Genomic DNA, 19786 nt, shown 5'->3' with positions numbered 1-19786 from the left:
CCATTCCTGCAAGCACCCCCACAGGGCATTTGCCACCATGCATGAGTCAGTATAGAGACAGAGCACTGGCCACTTTTCTCATTCAGCAAGGTCTAAAGCCAGCTGGATGGCCTTTACTTCTGCAAATTGGCTCAATTCACCTTCTTCAGCGGTTTCTACAACTTGTCATATGGGACTCCATACAGCAGCCTTCCACCTCTGATGCTTTCCTACAATACGACAGGACCCATCAGTGAACAGGGCATATTGCTTCTCATTTTCTGGTAGTTTATTGTACAGTGGGGCCGCCTCAGCACGCGTCACCTCCTCCTCTGGGGATATTCCGAAATCTTTGCCTTCTGGCCAGTCCATAATTACTTCCAAGATTCCTGGGCGATTGGGGTTTCCTATCCGAGCCCGTTGTGTGATCAGTGCAACCCACTTACTCCACGTAGCATCAGTTGCATGATGTGTAGAGGGGACCCTCCCTTTGAACATCCAGCCCAGCACCGGCAGTCGGGGTGCCAGGAGGAGCTGTGCTTCAGCGCCAACCACTTCCGAAGCAGCTGGAACCCCTTCATATGCTGCCAATATCTCTTTTTCAGTTGGAGTATTCCAGGCCTCGGATCCTCTGTATCCCCGACTCCAAAACCCAAGGGGTCGACCTCGAGTCTCCCCTGGTGCTTTCTGCCAGAGGCTCCAGGTAGGGCCATTCTCCCCAGCTGCCACGTAGAGCACATTTTTTACGTCTTGCCCTGCCCGGACTGGCCCAAGGGCTACTGCATGAACTATCTCCCGTTTAATTTGTTCAAAGGCTTGTCGTTGCTCAGGGCCCCATTGGAAATCATTCTTCTTCCGGGTCACTTGATAGAGAGGGCTTACAATCAGACTGTAATTGGGAATATGCCTTCTCCAAAAACCCACAACGCCTAAGAAAGCTTGTGTTTCCTTTTTGCTAGTTGGTGGAGACATGGCTGTTATTTTGTTGATCACATCCATTGGGATCTGACGACGTCCATCTTGCCATTTTATTCCTAAAAACTGGATCTCCTGTGCAGGTCCCTTGACCTTCCTTTGTTTTATGGCAAAACCGGTTTTCAGGAGGATCTGGACTATTTTCTTCCCTTTCTCAAAAACTTCTTCTGCTGTGTTGCCCCACACAATGATGTCATCAATATATTGCAGGTGTTCTGGAGCTTCACCCTGTTCCAGTGCAGTCTGGATCAGTCCATGGCAAATGGTGGGGCTCTGTTTCCATCCCTGGGGCAATCGATTCCAAGTGTACTGAACGCCCCTCCAAGTGAAAGCAAACTGTGGCCTGCACTCTGCTGCCAAAGGGACTGAGAAAAATGCATTAGCAATATCATTTGTAGCATACCATTTGGCTGCCTTTGACTCCAGTTCGTATTGCAGTTCCAGCATGTCCGGCACAGCAGCACTCAGGGGCGGCGTGACTTCATTCAGGCCACGATAGTCTACTGTTAGTCTCCACTCTCCATTAGACTTTCTCACTGGCCATATAGGACTGTTAAAAGGTGAACGAGTCTTACTGATCACTCCTTGGCTCTCCAGTCGATGAATCAGCTCATGGATGGGAATCAGGGAGTCTCGGTTGGTGCGATATTGCCTCCGGTGCACTGTTGTGGTAGCACTTGGCACCTGTTTTTCTTCAACCCTCAGCAACCCCACAACAGAAGGGTCCTCTGAGAGACCAGGCAAGGCAGACAGCTGTTTAATTTCCTCCATCTCCAAGGCAGCTATAACAAAGGCCCACCCGTACCCTTTTGGGTCCTTGAAATACCCTCTCCTGAGGTAGTCTAGGCCAAGGATGCACGGAGCCTCTGGGCCAGTCACAATGGGGTGCTTTTGCCACTCATTCCCAGTTAGGCTCACTTCAGCCTCCAATACAGTTAGCTGTTGGGATCCCCCTGTCACTCCACAAATACAGATGGGTTCTGCCCCTGCATAGCTTGATGGCATTAGGGTACACTGTGCACTGGTGTCTACAAGAGCCTTCTACTCCTGTGGGTCTGATGTGCCAGGCCATCGAATCCACACAGTCCAGTAAACCCGGTTGTCCCTTTCCTCCACCTGGCTGGAGGCAGGGCCCGTCTAGTCCTGGTCATAATATTCATTACCCATTCCTCGTACATACGAGTCAGAAGCTCCTTCGTTAAAATCAGGAGTAAGATCAGCCCTTCTACGCTGTCTGGGGAACTGCCCACTGGAAACCAGAGCAGCACTTTTCCTGGAAGAACCCCCTTGTGTGACTGATTTTCCTTGCAACTCACGTACCCGTGCCTCTAGAGTCGAGGTAGGTTTTCCATCCCACTTCCTCATGTCCTCTCCGTGGTCACGCAGGTAAAACCATGGGGTGCCCCGTGGTGTGTACCCTCTATATCCTCTCTCTGGAGCAGAGGAACACTGACTCCTAATAGCAGAAATACTAGTCTGTACAGGTGGGGAGTAGGATCCTCTTTGAGTTGCTGGACCTCCCGGGACAATTTCTCCACAGCTGAGACACAGGCCCATAGGGAGAAAGAGAGACTTTCTTCGTATTCCCAGAGTTGGCCAGCCAATTCATCTACCGTTTGTCCCTCTCTGTCTTTCCAGGTCATTACTGCCAATGAGTTGGCATATGATGATGGTACACTCCGTATCAACTTCCGCCACATGGGTCGTGTGCACTTGACTTCATCTGGATCTTTGGATAACTGCTCGTTGTCCAGGTCACCTCCAGCACAGCTAATTCCGTCAGATACTGGATACCTTTCTCCATGGTGGTCCATTTGCCTGGACGATATAGAACATCTTCCTTGAAGGGATATCTTTCCTTCATAGCTGACAGGAGTCACCTCCAGAGGCTGAGGGCTGGTGCCCCTTTTACAATCACTTTGTCAATGCCCCCTTCCCTAGAAAGGGATCCCAGCTGTTTGGCTTCCTTACCCTCTAATTCCAGGCTACTGGCCCCATTATCGCAGCATCAGAGCAGCCAGGTGACAATGTGCTTGCCTGGACAATGGCTGAACTCTTTTCTGCCTCATTTATGAGTTCTGCCTCTTCCTCCTCTTCTCGTGATGGCCCTGCTTCAGATTAGCGTGCCTCGTTCACTTCTTCCTGCTTCCCCTTCTTAGTAGGGGTTTCTTCCCCTACTAAACAAGCTGACTTTCACGTCCAATATTTCATCTTGTGCATAGGGGCAACTGATACCGACACGGGTTGGTTCTCTGGTTCAGCTGCAGTGCCTGTTGCAGGGGTGGGAGTAGCCACAGTGCCTGCCATTTTGTCGTCAGATCCAGAGAGCTTCTCTTCCCCTTGAGGGTTCTGAATAGTGTTGAACAGGGCTCGGTAGGCATGGGCCAGGCCCCAGCACATTGCAGTGATTTGTGTCTCTCTGGAATTGCCAGGGTGACAGCATACTTTTTCCAAATATTCTACTAGTTTTTCAGGATTCTGCAGTTGTTCAGGGGTGAAGTTCCAAAACACTGGAGGTGACTAGGTACTTGCCCATGCTATCCCACACACCCTGCCACTCAGAACTATCCGGCCTCAGGGCAGATCTCTGGGTGGTATTCTTAAATAATTGTTTAACCTTAAACAAGGCCTGACACGCATTCAGGCGACATATCAATAGAAACATGCTGCTTTGAACATCCCATGGATATTCAAAATTCTCAAGAGCTATTTTAACTAGCCTGGAGAAAGGGATGGTGAAGGAGCAAGGGAAAGTATACCCCCCTGTCTCCCCCATAGATTGGTTCTCTGAGGAGAAGAGATAAAGAGTGTAATTATTAATAGTTTCCAAGAGATGGTTCCCGAAGTACAGAGATGACTGTAATGCTGAGTACAAATACCAGATTAGTCTCTCGACCAGTAATTTTATCATATCATAAGCTATTGTTACACAGTACAGCAAAACGATAACCTTAATCCAGGCCCCAGAGGTGATAAACAGCACAAATACTGATTAACAGTATATACAGCAAGTAAGGTGTTACGGAACACAAGTCTGAGAACAAGCACAACAACTATGAGAGCCAATGAATCAACATTGCGACCAGTGACTATTAAACTAATATAATGAATGCTTATAACAGTTTTGTTCTAACATGCTCTGGTCAGATCTCTTGTTACCTCAACCCTTTGAGCCCCACGTTGAGTGCCAAAGTCTGTTGTGGTTTAACCCCAGCTGGCAACTAAGCACCACACAGCCATTCGCTCACTCCCCCCCCTCCCCGCAGTGGGATGGGGGAGAGAATCGGATAAAAGGTGTAACTTGTGGGTTGAGATAAAGACAATTTAATAGGACAGAAAAGGAAGGGAAAATAATAAAGGAATACACAAAACAAGTGATGCACAATGCCATTGCTCATCACCTGCTGATTGATGCTCAGCCAGTTTCTGAGGAGTGGCCACGCCCCCCCGGCCAACTCCCCCCAGTTTATTTGTTCAGCATGATGTCATATGGTATGGAATATCCCTTTGGTTAGTTTGGTTCAGCTGTCCTGCCCGTGTCCCCTCCCAGCTTCTTGTGCACCTGGCAGAGCATGGGAAGCTGAAAAGTCCTTGACTAGTGTAAGCATTACTTAGCAACAACTAAAACATCAGTGTGTTATCAATATTATTCTCATACTAAAATCCAAAACACAGCACTATACCAGCTACTAGGAAGAAAATTAAGCCTATTCCAGCCACAACCAGGACAGAAACACAGAAATAACTGAAGGTAACTGAGCTCTTTTTGTGCCTGGTAAGATGGTGGAAATACAGCAAAGGTTCTTTTGGACATGACAACTTTAACAACAAATACTGGACCTTATGACCTATAAATTCCTTTCTGTCCCTGTATTGGTATGGTATGCATTTGGCTATTTTATGAAGGTGGAGCTTTGGGGTTGGGTTTTGATTTTTTTTTTTTTTTTTGCTATATCTTTGAGCATTAACAGTATTTACAGCTGCATATCCAGGCTGAAAAAGCAACATCTTGATTTAGGAGAGCTCTAGAAAACAAATCATTAACTTGCTCTTTCTTTACTTCTCTGGAATAAATACCTGTGAATATACCAAATCCTGTATTGTACAAGTAGTCAGATCATGTATAATAGCCTAATAAATTTCATAATTTTAATACAAATATTTCCTATACAGAGATTATATTCATCCATACCTATATATGGCAGAGATATTAAAAAAACAAAACAAAACTGTTCCTACACATACATCTCATAGCAACATATCATCTCAGTCCTGTCCTATTACAGGAGCCAGCTTTCAGTTCCTCAGACTCCTAATGACTAAAATTTCACCTTAATCATTTCACTGACAGAAAAATATTTTCTACATATATGAATAGGTAAGCCTTCAGAAATATACATCATTACCTGCACTATAAACTTTTCTTTAAAATGGAGGAATAAAATGTTTTGAAAATTCACATGTAACACGTTTGGAAAAGGTGTTTAACTCACTAAATTCAGCTAACTGTAAAATTAAAAACTGTAAAATTGGATTGGAGATGCAACAGCCTACAGCTAAAGGTAAATCTGTGTTCTAATCGACGGATTCTTATAATGGATAATGTAAGCTGCATGAGACAAGATTTGCCATTTGCATTCACATCTTACCTTTTAATTAACCTGGAGAAAGAAGTTGATCTGGAAAAACCCCAATCATAAACACATTCCCACTGATGATAAAAGCCAAAATACTGTGGTATGGAAGTCCAAAAAGCAGTGTTTTTTAAAGACTATATTGAATTACGAATCCAGAGCTCTCTTCCGAAACCACTGCAATTTCATATATAAGATCTGCTGTACAGCATGATAACTTAAGACTGTCACGCATATATTGTGCTGTAGATGAAGCTCTGCTTCTTAACACAAGTTATTAAAATAACACTCAAGTTGCATGCAAAATTAATAAATATCTCAAACATTTCACCTCGATTCTGACTTCCAATTATTTCATATTGTACATATACCCACCAAAGCAAGAGCATTTCTGTTTCAAAGGCAGACATTAAGGTCAACATACCTACCTTTAATACACTGCTAACTAACCATGGGCAGTGGCAAGCATGTAAACTAAGTGGTTTGCATGCTCTACAATACTGCAATACTTACATCATGGAAAAGTTTCCTATCTGCAGCAAGTCATTTGGATGCCAGGGTCTTTGTAACATGATAAAAGCTAAGTAATGCTCTGTGTTGTTGAAGATCGTCCTGGACTTTCACAGATTTCTAGAAGAGTGGGTATAAGTTCTGGCCATTGCCTTGGGCAGTCCACTCTGGCAACTTTAGCAATCAGTACAGAGATCTGAGTTGCTATCTGCAAAAAAGCAAAACAAAAACACAGGTACCATAAAGTCAAAGATCATTTAGGAAATGTACACTGCAAAACTAACAGCCAAATAAAACCTGAATCAAAAACACCTAGTATGGATTGCTAGTGTTTTGTGTGGGGTTTTTTCTTAAACTATTTTCAAGTTTGCTGAATGCAAATAAAAGTGGAGAAAAAAAATATTTCTTCTGTTTTATGTATATAATCCATTTTTGCATAAAATGCTAAGCTGGCTACTTTGCTTAAATTTTACATAAAGACCACTAAAGTTATTTGTTCTAGAAATCACATAAATGAAGAAACAGATATTTGGGAACCACTTTTTACTTAGTGATATTTTCTATTACTTTCAAAAAAAATAAAAATGTGTAGACTGCTGCATATATATCGCCCTTATTTCTGCTATACCCGAGTTTGAGCTTTTAGACAGAGACCTTCCTTCCCCTCAAGCACACTGGCCTGTGAGCTGCAGTCCCATCCCAGTGGCTGAAGCCAACGCTCTCAATTGCTCCAGATCCTCACACTATAGGCCAGGGACATCTACACCACCACCCCCCCCACCCGTCTGACTTCAGTAGCTGGCACCAAATCCCACTCATACCAGTCTTGCCAGTAGCTGACACCTAGTCCTTGCAGCATGCACACACACCAAACAGAGTGAGATTACACATAAAGATAGTTAAGGGATTTTACCAGAAGACAGGAGAGACTGCAGTGATCAGGCACAATGCTTGTTCAGACACAGGTACTGACCAGCAATGCTTTACACAGGACTGGCCCTTTTTATACCTCTTTCTGTCTATTCCGCCCCTTTGTTCCTCCCCAACTCCCTTCTAAACATTCCTCAATAAGTTTTGTGTAGTCCCACATAACCCCACATCAAATATCCAAAAACCTCATGTTGTTCTTGTTTTCCCCATTCTTATACTGTTCACATTGAAAAGGTCCTTGATTGGATAACCTTAGTGAAGCAGACGCTCTCACCTTCCACATATACCCTTACAACAACCATTACACTCCAATCCTAAGGAAGAAATTACCTTTTGATGCTATGAAAGGGAATCCAAGTAACTTAAGAGCGTAAGAGGGAATAACCATGCCCTCCTTTACTGCTTCATTAGCTGTTTCACGTGAAGTCTGACCAAACTCTTTTTCATGTGATACAAGAAGCAACCTCTACAGGGATTTTAAGAGTACTTTTTACTTGAGGACTGGATTTTAAGGGGGGGGGAAGTCTGTTGTCATATTTCAAGGAGTACTTTGTTCCTCTCTGTTCTCTCTATATGGTAAATACCTTCATAAAGAATGGAAATTATGCTCCCAACATATGGTATGTTCTGTTTTTCTTCTCTCCCTCCCTAGAAGTCATCTCAAATCATCACATCACAATACTATGTGTAATTCTTACATTTCTGAGTTATTTTTTTCTTTTTATATATACAAGGGTCATAATTTTTCTACCTTCAATGATGCAAAAAGCACAAGCAGATGGCAACTGTGTTATGAAGTATCTGCAACTGGAAAAGAACACTTATCAGGAACAACAAATATCAAGCTTCAGGCATATCAAGCAGACTGGGGACTAAATGAAAGGTGCCTCTTAAAGGAAACATCAAGATACCACAACATGAATTGGGGAATAGGGAAGAAAGAAGGGGAGGTGGACTGAAATACCTTTCTGCAGTTGCCAGCTGTCAGTGCTCAAAGAACCTCACCAACAAAGCATGTTAGCAAACAAAGTGCAGGATACATGGCTATATTGGGTTTGCGTGGCAAGGTTTTGGTAGCAGGGGGGCTACAGAGGTGGCTTCTGTGAGAAGATGCCAGAAGCTTCCTCCGTGACTGATAGAGCCAATGCCAGCCGGCTCCAAGACGGACCTGCCGCTGGCCAAGGCCGAGCCAATCAGTGACAGTGGTAGTGCCTCTGGGATAACATATTTAAGAAAGGGGAAAGAACTGCTGCATAACAGCAGCTGGAAGAGAGGAGTGAGAATATGTGAGAGAAACAACTCTGCAGACACCAAGGTCAGTGAAGAAGGAGGGGGAGGAGGTGCTCCAGGTGCCAGAGCACAGATTCCCCTGCAGCCCATGGTGAAGACCATGGTGAGGCAGGCTGTCCCCCTGCAGCCCATGGAGGTCCACAGTGGAGCAGAGATCCACCTGCAGCCCATGGAGGACCCCACGCCAGAGCAGGTGGATGCACCCGAAGGAGGCTGTGACCCCATGGAGAGCCTGCATTGGAGCAGGCTCCTGGCAGGACCTGTGACCCTCTGTAGAGAGAGGAGCCCATGCTGGAGCAGGTTTGCTGGCAGGACTTGTGACCCCGTGGGGGACCCATGCTGGAGCAGTCTGTTCCTGAAGGACTGCACCCCGTGGAAAGGGCCAACGCTGGAGCAGTTTGTGGAGGACTGCAGCCCGTGGGAAGGACCCACATTGGAGAAGTTAATGGAGAACTGTCTCCTGTGGGAGGGACCCCATGCTGGAGCAGGGGAAGAGTGTGAGGAGGAAGGAGCAGCACAGACAACATGTGATGAACTGACCGCAATCCCAGTTCCCTGTCCCCTTGCGCCGCTCAGGGGGAGGAGATAGAGAAATCAGGAGTGAAGTTGAGCCTGGGAAGAAGGGAGGGGTGGGGGGAAGGTGTTTGAAGATTTGTTTTTTATTTCTCATTATCCTACTCTGATTTTGATTGGCAATAAATTCAACTAATTTCCCTGAGTCAAGTCTGTTTTGCCCATGACGGTAATTGCTGAGTGATCTCCCTATCCTTATCTTACCCACGAACCTTTCATCATATTTTCCTCCCCTGTCCAGCTGAGTATGGGGAGTGATAGAGCGGCTTGGTGGGCACCTGTCATCCAGCCAAGATCAACCCACCACACAGGTGGGTTTATGCAGCAGCATTCTCAACAGCTCATTCCTGCTACACCACTACCACCCACCACCACACTTCCTTGTATGGCTATACTAGGAGTCAGCTCAGAGAACAGATACAGCTGAAAAGAAAATCACTCAGGGGAGGGGAGAGGTTATTTTTGAGCCACATCCATTCCCTGAAACATTTCACCAAATGGTTGCATAACAGCAAGGGACAACATAAACTGCCACTGCAACGAAAAACAAACCAAAGAGACAAAACATGTTGAATTATGATCTATGGAAAAGGATTGCAAGACAGGATCTCACTTCAACATAAAGATCTGTTTGAAAGGTAAAATGTAAATTGCAACTTGTCAACGTTATTGTTATTATTAAACACTTTGTAAAGAGAGAAACCAAATTATATACCAATGCAAGCATTTGCTAGGAGAGTAATAATTAATCATTCATCACTAACCTGATTCACTGGCTCATTAAAGTTGGTGATAAGTCCAGCATGTAATGTAGTTTTTTCTTCTTCAGAAAGAGCACTGTCAGGATATATTTATTAGAATATCATTTCATTTTCAATAAAGCCCAACTCTTATTTCATATTTAGAATTATTTTGCAACTACTACTAGACACAGAAGTTAAATGATCATTTCCATCTGTGTTTGACTGGATGAAGTTTACTTTCACACACCATTTTCTTCAAACTAATGTATTTCAGTTTGATAAACTATCAAGAGAACACCCCTTGTTTTTCCGCTATCTCAAAGATATTTGAAAAGAGAGGGAACAGTGAAACAGACAAATATGAGGCCTTTTAACATCAGGTTTTGATGCGACCTTTGTAAACACAAATGGCAAAAGAAAATAGTTCACAGATAGGGTAAGGTACACAGCTAAATTATTAAAATAAGGGAAAACTATACAAATTATAAACTTATTGTTATTAGGCATTTATTATACAGTTATTACCATGACAATTGCTGACTCGAGCATGCCTTTGCTCATATATACTAATGGATAATGACAAAAAGGTGCCCAGTATAAGACGATAGCTCTTTTTGCAAAAGAAATAATCCTTTTCTACTTACTAACAAGGAAGTCATATAGCTACATTTAAAAATCCAGACCCTTTGAAAATTATACCTTTGAGTGAAAAATGTATTGATACAATCTTCAAAAAAATGCAAGGAAAAGTAATAAGAAGGATAAGTTCTAAGCCATAAAGGTTAATTTTCATTCAAGTAAAGCTTTACACTATCTTTATATTTCCTTTTAAATGACCTCTATCAGTTTAAGACTACAAGTTACAGTATCATATCACTCCTGTACTACTTCAGACTTTATATGACCCATGTAATTTTCTTTAAAGTTCTGGGCAGGAAACATAACAATCTGCTTTTAAAAATGCTTTGTTGGTATTTACAGATTATACAATCAGGAAAAAACCCCAAACACTTTCATTTACTGATAGCACCTAGAAAGACTTAAATTATCACTCAAGGTTGTTTAGATGAAACTGTTTCACCTAACATTGCAATGATTTAGAAGCATGCATGCAATCATCACATCTCAAATGAAGTCTAGTAGCTGGGAATTAAGAATCAACACACTAACACGACCACTTCCTGTTGTCTGATCTCCACTGCCAGTCACAGACACTGACCTACTAGTTTTATATAGCAAGATTTAAAATAATGCCTAAAGTTCCCTATAACACAGCTTTTACACTAATCTAGACAAATACTAAATATTCATCTCAAAATAATAAAAAACAGAGGTAGGATTTATCCTAAGATCAAACATTTGTAACAATTTCCTAGTTTTTACTTTTTTTTCCCCTCTATGTAACACAAATTCTCACTATATCCTAAATCAAAGACGTAACATTCTAAGTACAGTACACAAGGGGGCCGATTTATTGTTTCATTGGTGACTCAGAACTGCATACTAAGTCTTATTTTCAAAGGTAATTTATAGCATTCAGGAACCAAATCTTAATGACTTTTTACCAAGATTCAGGCTCCAAGATATTTTTATATGAAACTAAATTATGCCTAAAAACATTTTGGGTAAAGTTTATAAAAATTTCTGCAATAGTAAAAGTTTTTCTGCAGGGAACTATTTCAGTTATTAATCTGAAACCACTAGATGACATTTTAAGAAAATAAATTTCTGTGATGCCTGGCTTTTTTAAATACACAAATGCAGTATATAATTTCCAGACATACAAGCATACTCTGAATCGTTTCTAAAACTTGCAAGCTACTATTAAAAAATCTAATATCAATTAAATGTAGCTTGTACAACAACTCACTTTCAGAGATAACAGAAAGCACCTAAAAACCTGGTTTGTAAAGAAAAAAAAAAAACAACCAAAACTGTTCAACTATATTATTTCATTTACATTGTGAGCTCATGAGGACCCTTCCCTTAATTATATTTTCCCCTCAATCATATGATATACATATTCCGAGAGCAGCAAACATTCAATTCATTACTTACTATAAATAAAAATGTTCTAAATAAGCTTTTGACATTACCAACAAAACAAAGGAAGAAAAAGAAAACAAATTCACAAGGATGAACTCCTCAAATACAGAAGCTTATGATAAGCAAAGTTAGCAAAGAATGATGAAAAAAAATTAAGACATTAATGAGGATGCAAGTGGTATACTGCGTTTATGTGACATGTATTGAAGAATCTCTAACCATTCACCAGAGAATGGAGGAATTTACTATTTAGACAATACGACAGTGACATCTGCTGGACGCCAAATCCTCAGCTACACACCACGCTTACCCACTCCAGAATTCATACATAGCCACAAACAGTATCTTTACCCCTCCTTTAATACATTCCAAGGCCCACAACTCCATACAGAAGTTATAGCCAGACCAAAAGTTAGGAAGAATGCATATCATTCAATAAGTTATTTCTCTTCAGCACTGAATTACACTAAATACAAAATTAAAACAAGTTCTTCTCTAGAAGAACTTCAAAGTCTTTATGTTGTAGTTTTTCACAATTTGCAATTTCAAAGTTTCTGATCTTTTTCTGTGTTTGTGGTATGGGGAAACATATTCAAAGGTTTAAAAAGTTCTTTGGGAGCTTTTTTTTTTTTTTTTTTTTTTAAATCTACTATTTTATAAACCAGAAATCCAAATCTGAAGACTTATGTATAGTTATAAACAGACATACCAAATACACACATGTACTTGAGAAGTATTATTAAAGTTGCTAACACAGTAATCAAATCAAAGAACAAAGTTCACAAAAGACAGGAATTAACAGTAATTCTCTATAAAATCAAAAACATGTTCAGGAAAAGGAACTCAATAGCACTCAAATTCAAGAGAAGTCATTTCTGAATAAACCAAAAACACGTGCAAAATCATCAAGTGAGACCACCTTTTGAGGAGGCTGATAATTTGAGGAGGCTGATAATAAATAAAAAATAAAATTAAAAAAAAGGGCCAAACCGTGCCCGAAAAGAGGCTATGACAACCCTAGACTCTTCTCCACAGCAATCTGGAAAGCTGCCAAGCTGCCTGAGAAAACAGGAGAGAGAAAGTTCATAGGCCCATCTCTAAAAATCACTCTCACTGGAAAATGCTGCTTTAAGTCCAAGACAGGTAGAGAACAAGTAGCATGAATTGGACAGACAACATTGGTGAACATGTGCAAAAAGCAAAAATATTTCACAAGGATCACTTTCTCAAGGAAAAAAAAAAAAAAAAGAAAAAAGAGAGTTGTTTCTATTCACTGTTCTGTAGCTATGTATTTTAGAAGATGAAACACTCAACTACTGTACTCTCCAAAGAATTCATTATCTCATTTTCCTGCTTTGTAGTAGTATCAGCAGCTGAGAAACCACAAATGCTCAGCAGAAGAAGGGTAAAGCTAGCCCTGCTTGGTTCAATTGAAATTAACTTCAGCACACTTGTACAACAGAGGCATTTAACTTATTGGGAAAGTTCTTGGAGATTGAAAGTTCTCCACAAGTGCATAAGTATTCAAGAAAAATATTTCTAAAAGAAACCATCTTTATCTCTTATTTACTAAAGAATTAAGGCTATATGAATGCCTGCAAGGCTATATGAACATCTGTCTGCAAGAATCCTCCTCCAATTCTCATAATTTTTTCAAACTACCTGTCAAATTTCAACTAAATTTGGCAAAGAGCAGAAATGTCAATGGTATGATTTTTCATTAATTTTGTGAAAATTAATAGCTGAGTAAAGCAGATAGACCCGAGTGTGCATACCACTGAGAAAAAACACAGTTATAAAATCAGTCCTTTCCTTCAAGAGGCAGCAGAAACCAGTCACCTCCAAATCCAACATCTGCACTACCAAACAGGCTGGGTAGATCAGAACAAGCTTTGAGGTACTACCATGGATGGACGTGGGACAGCTGCTGATGTGAGAGATGAGATGAAATGAAAGACAAGAATTTTGCGATGACAACAAAAATACAGCCTGTACAATGTAACCTTCAAAAAAAAAATCATGGTATCCAAAACACAATTGATTCACAAAACAACTGACTGAGAAATTACAGCTTAAAAGCAGCATTTCTCAAAACGCCCTCAACATATTCTACTACAAGAAAAGTGATCTGGGTGAGTGCAAAATATTGACAAGATGTCACATATGAGAAATTTAGAAGGAAAATTAGAAATGGGGAGGAAAAAATTGGACATAGAGTGGAAATTTAATACAGATTTACCCCATGGAATCTAACAGCAGCCAGTGATGTTTTAAATGTATTTCGTATTTCAATTGCATTAAATTTGTGCTAGAAAAATTAGAAATGAGGAAAAATTGGACTTGTGGAAATTTGATATAGATTTACCCCATGGAATCTTTAATAGTAGCCAATGTTTTTTTATTTTATTTTTTTTTTATCACATTAAATTTGCAACAGGAAAAGTACATTGAAAGACTGTTATTCAATTTTTACCTTGGTTCAAACAATAAAATTGTAGTCATTACTTCTGCAGGAAATAAACTATGGATTTTTTCCACCGGAAGTGCTACTAATATCTATATAAAAAAATTAACAAATTGGAACAATATATTTTAATTGCTTCAACTAATGCTTGCTAAGTACCAGTAACGTAAACAGCATTATCTCATCATCACTTCAACCAGAAACGTCAAAGATATATGCCATCTTCCATGCACAAGATGGTATTTTACTTTTGCAAAAGAGAGTCTGAATGCTTGCAGATATTTTGCAATTGTATACTAATCCACATATACGTTATTAAGTGAAGCACTGGAATTTTTGAAGAAGTACTACAGTATTGGAAGTGTCCTGTAGATGCAGAATTTCATCACTTTTCCCTCTTTTTGCCACATAAATTCTGCAGATCTTTGTAAAAGCTTATAATATAATACATTAAGCTATCTCAAACAAACACCACAATGAAAACCATACCATACCTTCTGAACTAGCTTAGAGTCATGATCCATAAAAACTGGACCTGAAATTCCAATTTTTGCCCTACACAACCTGACAATGATGTCCCACCTATTTATATTACTAGAATCTAAGAGATGCTAGTCTAGGCCTAGACTAGCTAGATTCTAGGTCTGTCTTAGTTCCTGACAACAGTGAAGGAAAACTGAAATCCTTTTTGAAATTACACCTACTTTTTAAAGAAAAAAACCCCCAAACTTCACACAGAATGCTGAGAAGTATATAGTTCTGTAGGTATCACAAATTATAATGGCACTGTTTGTAACTTATAAGTAAATTATTTGGTGCTCAAGAATACTGGCTAGATTTTTAGCTTCTTTGGAGAACTTTGTCATGCATTATCAGAACCCACATATCAGAACAACACAAAAAAAGAAAAAGAAGATCAGAACTTCCTATTGTGATAGCTACTGCCTCTCACATATATATATTCAATACAAATTCTAAATCAACTTAAATGGAATGTCTCCTTAATAATCTCTCCAAGAGATTTCCTACCTTTCCACTATCAGAAAGTCCAGGCGTTAACTTTATCAAGCTTATGATGTCACTCCAAAATCTGATATCTATGAAAAAGACTTCTAACTCAGTTTTTAAAAGTAAAACACGAACAGAGTTGTAAGAAGTACTATGAAAACAGACTGGTTCATTAATGAGTCCTAATGTTGAAATGTTTTATCAATTTCACCATAAATTCTAAAGTAACTTCTATCAACCAAGGAATTTGCTGTTTTCCAGTTTGGCAAGTGTAACCTTCTACGGTAGGTTTTGTTAAGTGGAAGAAAATTAGAACTTACTGTGGTACAACCTGTCTCCAGTAGCGATCAATTCCATTTTTAAAGTACAGCACAGCTAACCATCTTACATTCACATCCAGGGTATGATTTGTAAAGATATTCTGTTAACAAAAAAGATTAAGGTAAAAACTGCTCAACATGCCACAGACAGGATAAAAGTTGTATCAACACATGTACTGGCATATGTATAAATACATGCACTTCTATGTACAGGTGTATATAAAAAAAATGTATTAGCATTTGACAGACAAGTGAAACTATGTGTTAAACATTAATTTTAAGAGATTACAAAAATGCTTATCACTAGCCCTAATACTTGATTTGTAAAAAATAAAACCAACATAAAGGGCAAATGTATTTCTAATCTCGTCTGGCTGAGCAGGGAATAAATAAAAAGGTAATAATTACTAGCATCAGCCAGTTATTACACTCTTTAATGATATAGCTGGATTCTGACTAGAGTAAGAAGTTATTCTTTATTGTGCAGTGCCACAGACTTCTGAGATCTTTCAGGAGGTTTCTTCATTAATTTGACATGTGCCAAGAACTGTCCTGACTACCAACATTGACTGCAAAACAGTGATCTGGCAGGACGGCAATTCTCAAACTTGTCTATGCTTATTCTTGAAAATTAGTTTCTACTACTAAAAAGATATCTATGCATATATCTGTATCTATCTATACACACTTTCATGTACATATATGTGTATATATATACACACACACACAGAAGGGTTATTTTATATAGTACCATTGTAAAATTAACCAATCAGGAAAAGCTAAAATAAATGGTAGGCTATTAAATCTTAATACAGGTACTACTCTGGACAGCAGCTCTCCTCCTGTTTTCCACATGGAAGATGACTGCATCAGATGGATCCTTCTCAAGGGAGGTGAGACATTACTCCCTCTTTTAAGGAGCAAATAGGCGTGAGCTCAGCAGTCTTATTCTACAGTGCACTGTAGAAAAAAAGTGCACCACTTGTATCAGTTGATTTTAGAAGCCCACTAAGAAGGGACATGAAAACACAGGGATTCAGGTCAAGAGCATCTGCTACTTTTGGGTGCCATGTTTGAAGAAGCTATAAATAAAGCCTTCAAAGAACTCAACACTATAGAAACCTGGGACTTCATCAAGCATTTCCACTATAAATTCAAAGCTTAACCTTCTCTCAAACTCTATTTCTAGAAAAACAGCAGCTTTTTAGATATAATGCCCAACACAAAAAACCCTCACAAACTCAAATCACTACAAAGTAAACGATGACTTATATGCCAACAAAGCTATCAACTCAAAACTAGCAACCTTTAGAAAAACATCAAAAAGGTTGTAGTCCACAAATAAACACCACACAACATGAAAAGGATCTTTATGTAATACATCTTCCTGTCCCAAAGCTCATTTAGGAAAAGGGATTGAATCTTTGAAAGATTTGACCTTTCCCAAATGCAACTTAAGCATTTTACAATACAAAGAGGAAAATATCGTCACACTGCTTCAGCCTGACATCCATGCAAAGCATTGCAAAACAAGTGAAACATGGAAAAAGAAAACTACTTGTTCTGAAACTCCCATTGAGCCTTCAAATTACAATTCCCTTCCTTGCTAAAATATTCATCAGAAGCAAAGCTTCCTCAGATCAAAATACTGTAAAACTAGACTGGGCAAGGATAAAAAAAATGCAGAAAAAGGCCAAGCGTGGTGGGTTGACCCTGGCTAGATGTCAGGTGCCCACCAAGCTGCTATATCACTCCCCCTCATAAGCTGCACAGGGGAGAGAAAATATAACAAAAGGCTTTTGGGAGGAGATAAGGACAGGGAGAGATCATTCAGCAATTACCGTCACGGGCAAAACAGACTTGACTTGAGAAAAAAATAATTTAATTTATTACCAATTAATACCAGAGTAGGATAATGAGAAATAAAAACTAAATCTTAAAACACCTTCCCCCCACCCCTCCCTTCTTCCCAGGCTCAACTTCACTCCCGAATTCTCTACCTCCTCCCCCCAAGCAGCACAGGGAGATGGGGAACGGGGGTTGTGGTCAGTTCATCACATGTTGTCTCTGCCACTCCTTCCTCCTCACGCTCTTCCCCTGCTCCAATGTGGGGTCCCTCCCATGGGAGACAGTTCTCCATGAACTGCTCCAGCATGGGTCCTGTCCACGGGGTACAATCCTTCAGGAACAGACTGCTCCAGCGTGGGTCCTCCACAGGGTCACAAGTCCTGCCAGGAGCCTGCTCCAGCACGGGCTCTCCACGGGGTCACAGCCTCCTTCAGGCGCATCCACCTGCTCTGGCATGGGGTCCTCCACAGGCTAAAGGTGGATATCTGCTCCACTGTGGACCTCCATGGGCTGCAGGGGGACAGCCTGCTTCATCATGGTCTTCACCATGGTCTGCAGGGGAATCTCTGCTCCGGTGCCTGGAGCACCTCCTCCCCCTCCTTCTTCTCTGACCTTGGTGTCTGCAGAGTTGTTTCTCTCACATTCTCACTCCTCTCTTCCAGCTGCTGTTGCACAGCAGTTTTTTCTCCCTTCTTAAATATGTTATCCCAGAGGCACTACCACTGTTGCTGATTGGCTCGGCCTTGCCCAGCGGCAGGTCCATTTTGGAGCCAGATGGCATCATTGGCTCTAATCGGACATAGGGGAAGCTGCTAGCAGCTTCTCACAGAAGCCACCCCTGCAGCCCCCCCACTACCAAAACCTTGCCACGGAAAGCCAGTACACCAAGGTATCTACACAAGAGTCAGTGAAACCTCTCTCTATGTTCTGTATCCATATATGAAATACTCTTTGGGAAGTTCATATAACACACTAATGCTGTTGTAGAAATTACGGGTATGAAGCTAAACAATAAACAAACTGATACAACTGGTAATAGACAGAGGTTGCTTTTAAAAAACAACCATTCTATCTCTGACTTTTCAGCTCTGTTCTTCAAAAGAGAGGTAAATAACACCTTCAAAAGAGAAGCACAGAAACTAACGTTAATAACTCCACTAGATATTAAAAACTGTAGATTCAAAGATGCATGTTTCGTGGTGCATTATAGTTTTCTCTGTCCTGATCATCCCAGGAGAGGCAAATGTATCTGACAGTAAGTAATTATATTACTTTCCCTATCCCATAGGGATTAACTGTCTTACCAACTCTCCATTTATAATAATCTGTGTATTGGGTTTGCATGGCAAGGTTTTGGTAGCGGGGGGGGCTACAGGGGTAGCTTCTGTGAGAAGATGCTAGAAGTTCCCCCCATGTCGGATAGAGCCAATGCCAGCCAGCTACTCTGATTTGATTGGCAATAAATTAATTTCCCCGAGTCAAGTCTGTTTTGCCCGTGACGGTAATTGGTGAGTGATCTCTCCCTGTCCTTATCTCGACCCACGAGCCTTTCATTATATTTTCTCTCCCCTGTCCAACTGAGGAGGGGAAGTGATAGAGCAGCTTGGTGGGCACCTGACATCTAGCCAGGGTCAACCCACCACAATCTGCTTCCCCCCACCCTTTTCTGCTCCACCAAGAAGGTGCCAACTATTTGCTCTCCCAGGCAGTCCGCCTGTCATAATCAAGTTAAACAAAGAAGCAGAGATTCTCTACTTCTATTTAGTTTAGAAGATTACTGTTTATATTTCACACTTGAAGAAAGGCTGATGTGTCCCTGAACAGGTCTACTTAACCACATTAATAGAACTAACATAATTTGATCCTTTTAAGCCCTGCATTTTTTAGCCCTTAAATTTAAAACTAACTCCCATCAACTTCAGTTACAGCTGTGAGTGCTCAACTTGTCTACAGCCTGAGCTGTAAGGTCTCACAGCAAACATCCAGAACATAAAGAATGCCCAGTCAGTGGCTATTTCTGATGGTTTTTATCAAGATTGTTTACCACCACAGAAACACTATGACAAAGGCAGTGGGTAAAACAATTAGACAGCTTGAAAGTCAGATTGTTTTTTTTTTTTCCCTTTCCCTAAATCCCCAACTCGCCTTCAACTTTTCAAACAAATCCAACCAAGGGCCTACAGAGAACAGAACATGTCACTCCACAACTCTGAGTCATTCATCCTGTGCACTTAAGATGGATGTTTGTGGGAAAAGCAGTTTTATCTAAATGTTTTTTAAGACTATTATATTATAAACACATACACACAGGAATCACAGCATAACACTTCTGACTGTCTTCTCTGAAATCATTGGGTCTCCTTCTTTGACTATGTTTTCATCACCTTGCACCATATTAATGCATCTATTTCACCAACAGTAGTAGTACCTTTAGAAGTATTCAACCTTTTCAATTTCAGGAACCTT

At 40.6% G+C, this 19786-nt stretch overlaps 1 protein-coding gene across 1 annotated transcript in view; it reads right to left on the bottom strand.

Moving 5' to 3' along the window:
* Positions 1 to 19786, bottom strand: part of IPO11 (importin 11) — a 91228-nt gene that overhangs the window by 58946 nt on the left and 12496 nt on the right. Inside the window, 4 exon segments of the mRNA XM_072860923.1 lie at positions 6102 to 6215; positions 6217 to 6306; positions 9656 to 9728; positions 15473 to 15573. Coding sequence (XP_072717024.1) covers positions 6102 to 6215; positions 6217 to 6306; positions 9656 to 9728; positions 15473 to 15573 — 378 coding nt within the window.

This window comes from Ciconia boyciana, chromosome 4 (genome assembly GCF_034638445.1).
Source record: "Ciconia boyciana chromosome 4, ASM3463844v1, whole genome shotgun sequence".
Classification (NCBI taxonomy): Eukaryota; Metazoa; Chordata; class Aves; order Ciconiiformes; family Ciconiidae; genus Ciconia; species Ciconia boyciana.
This window is presented reverse-complemented; position numbering and strand designations above follow the sequence as displayed.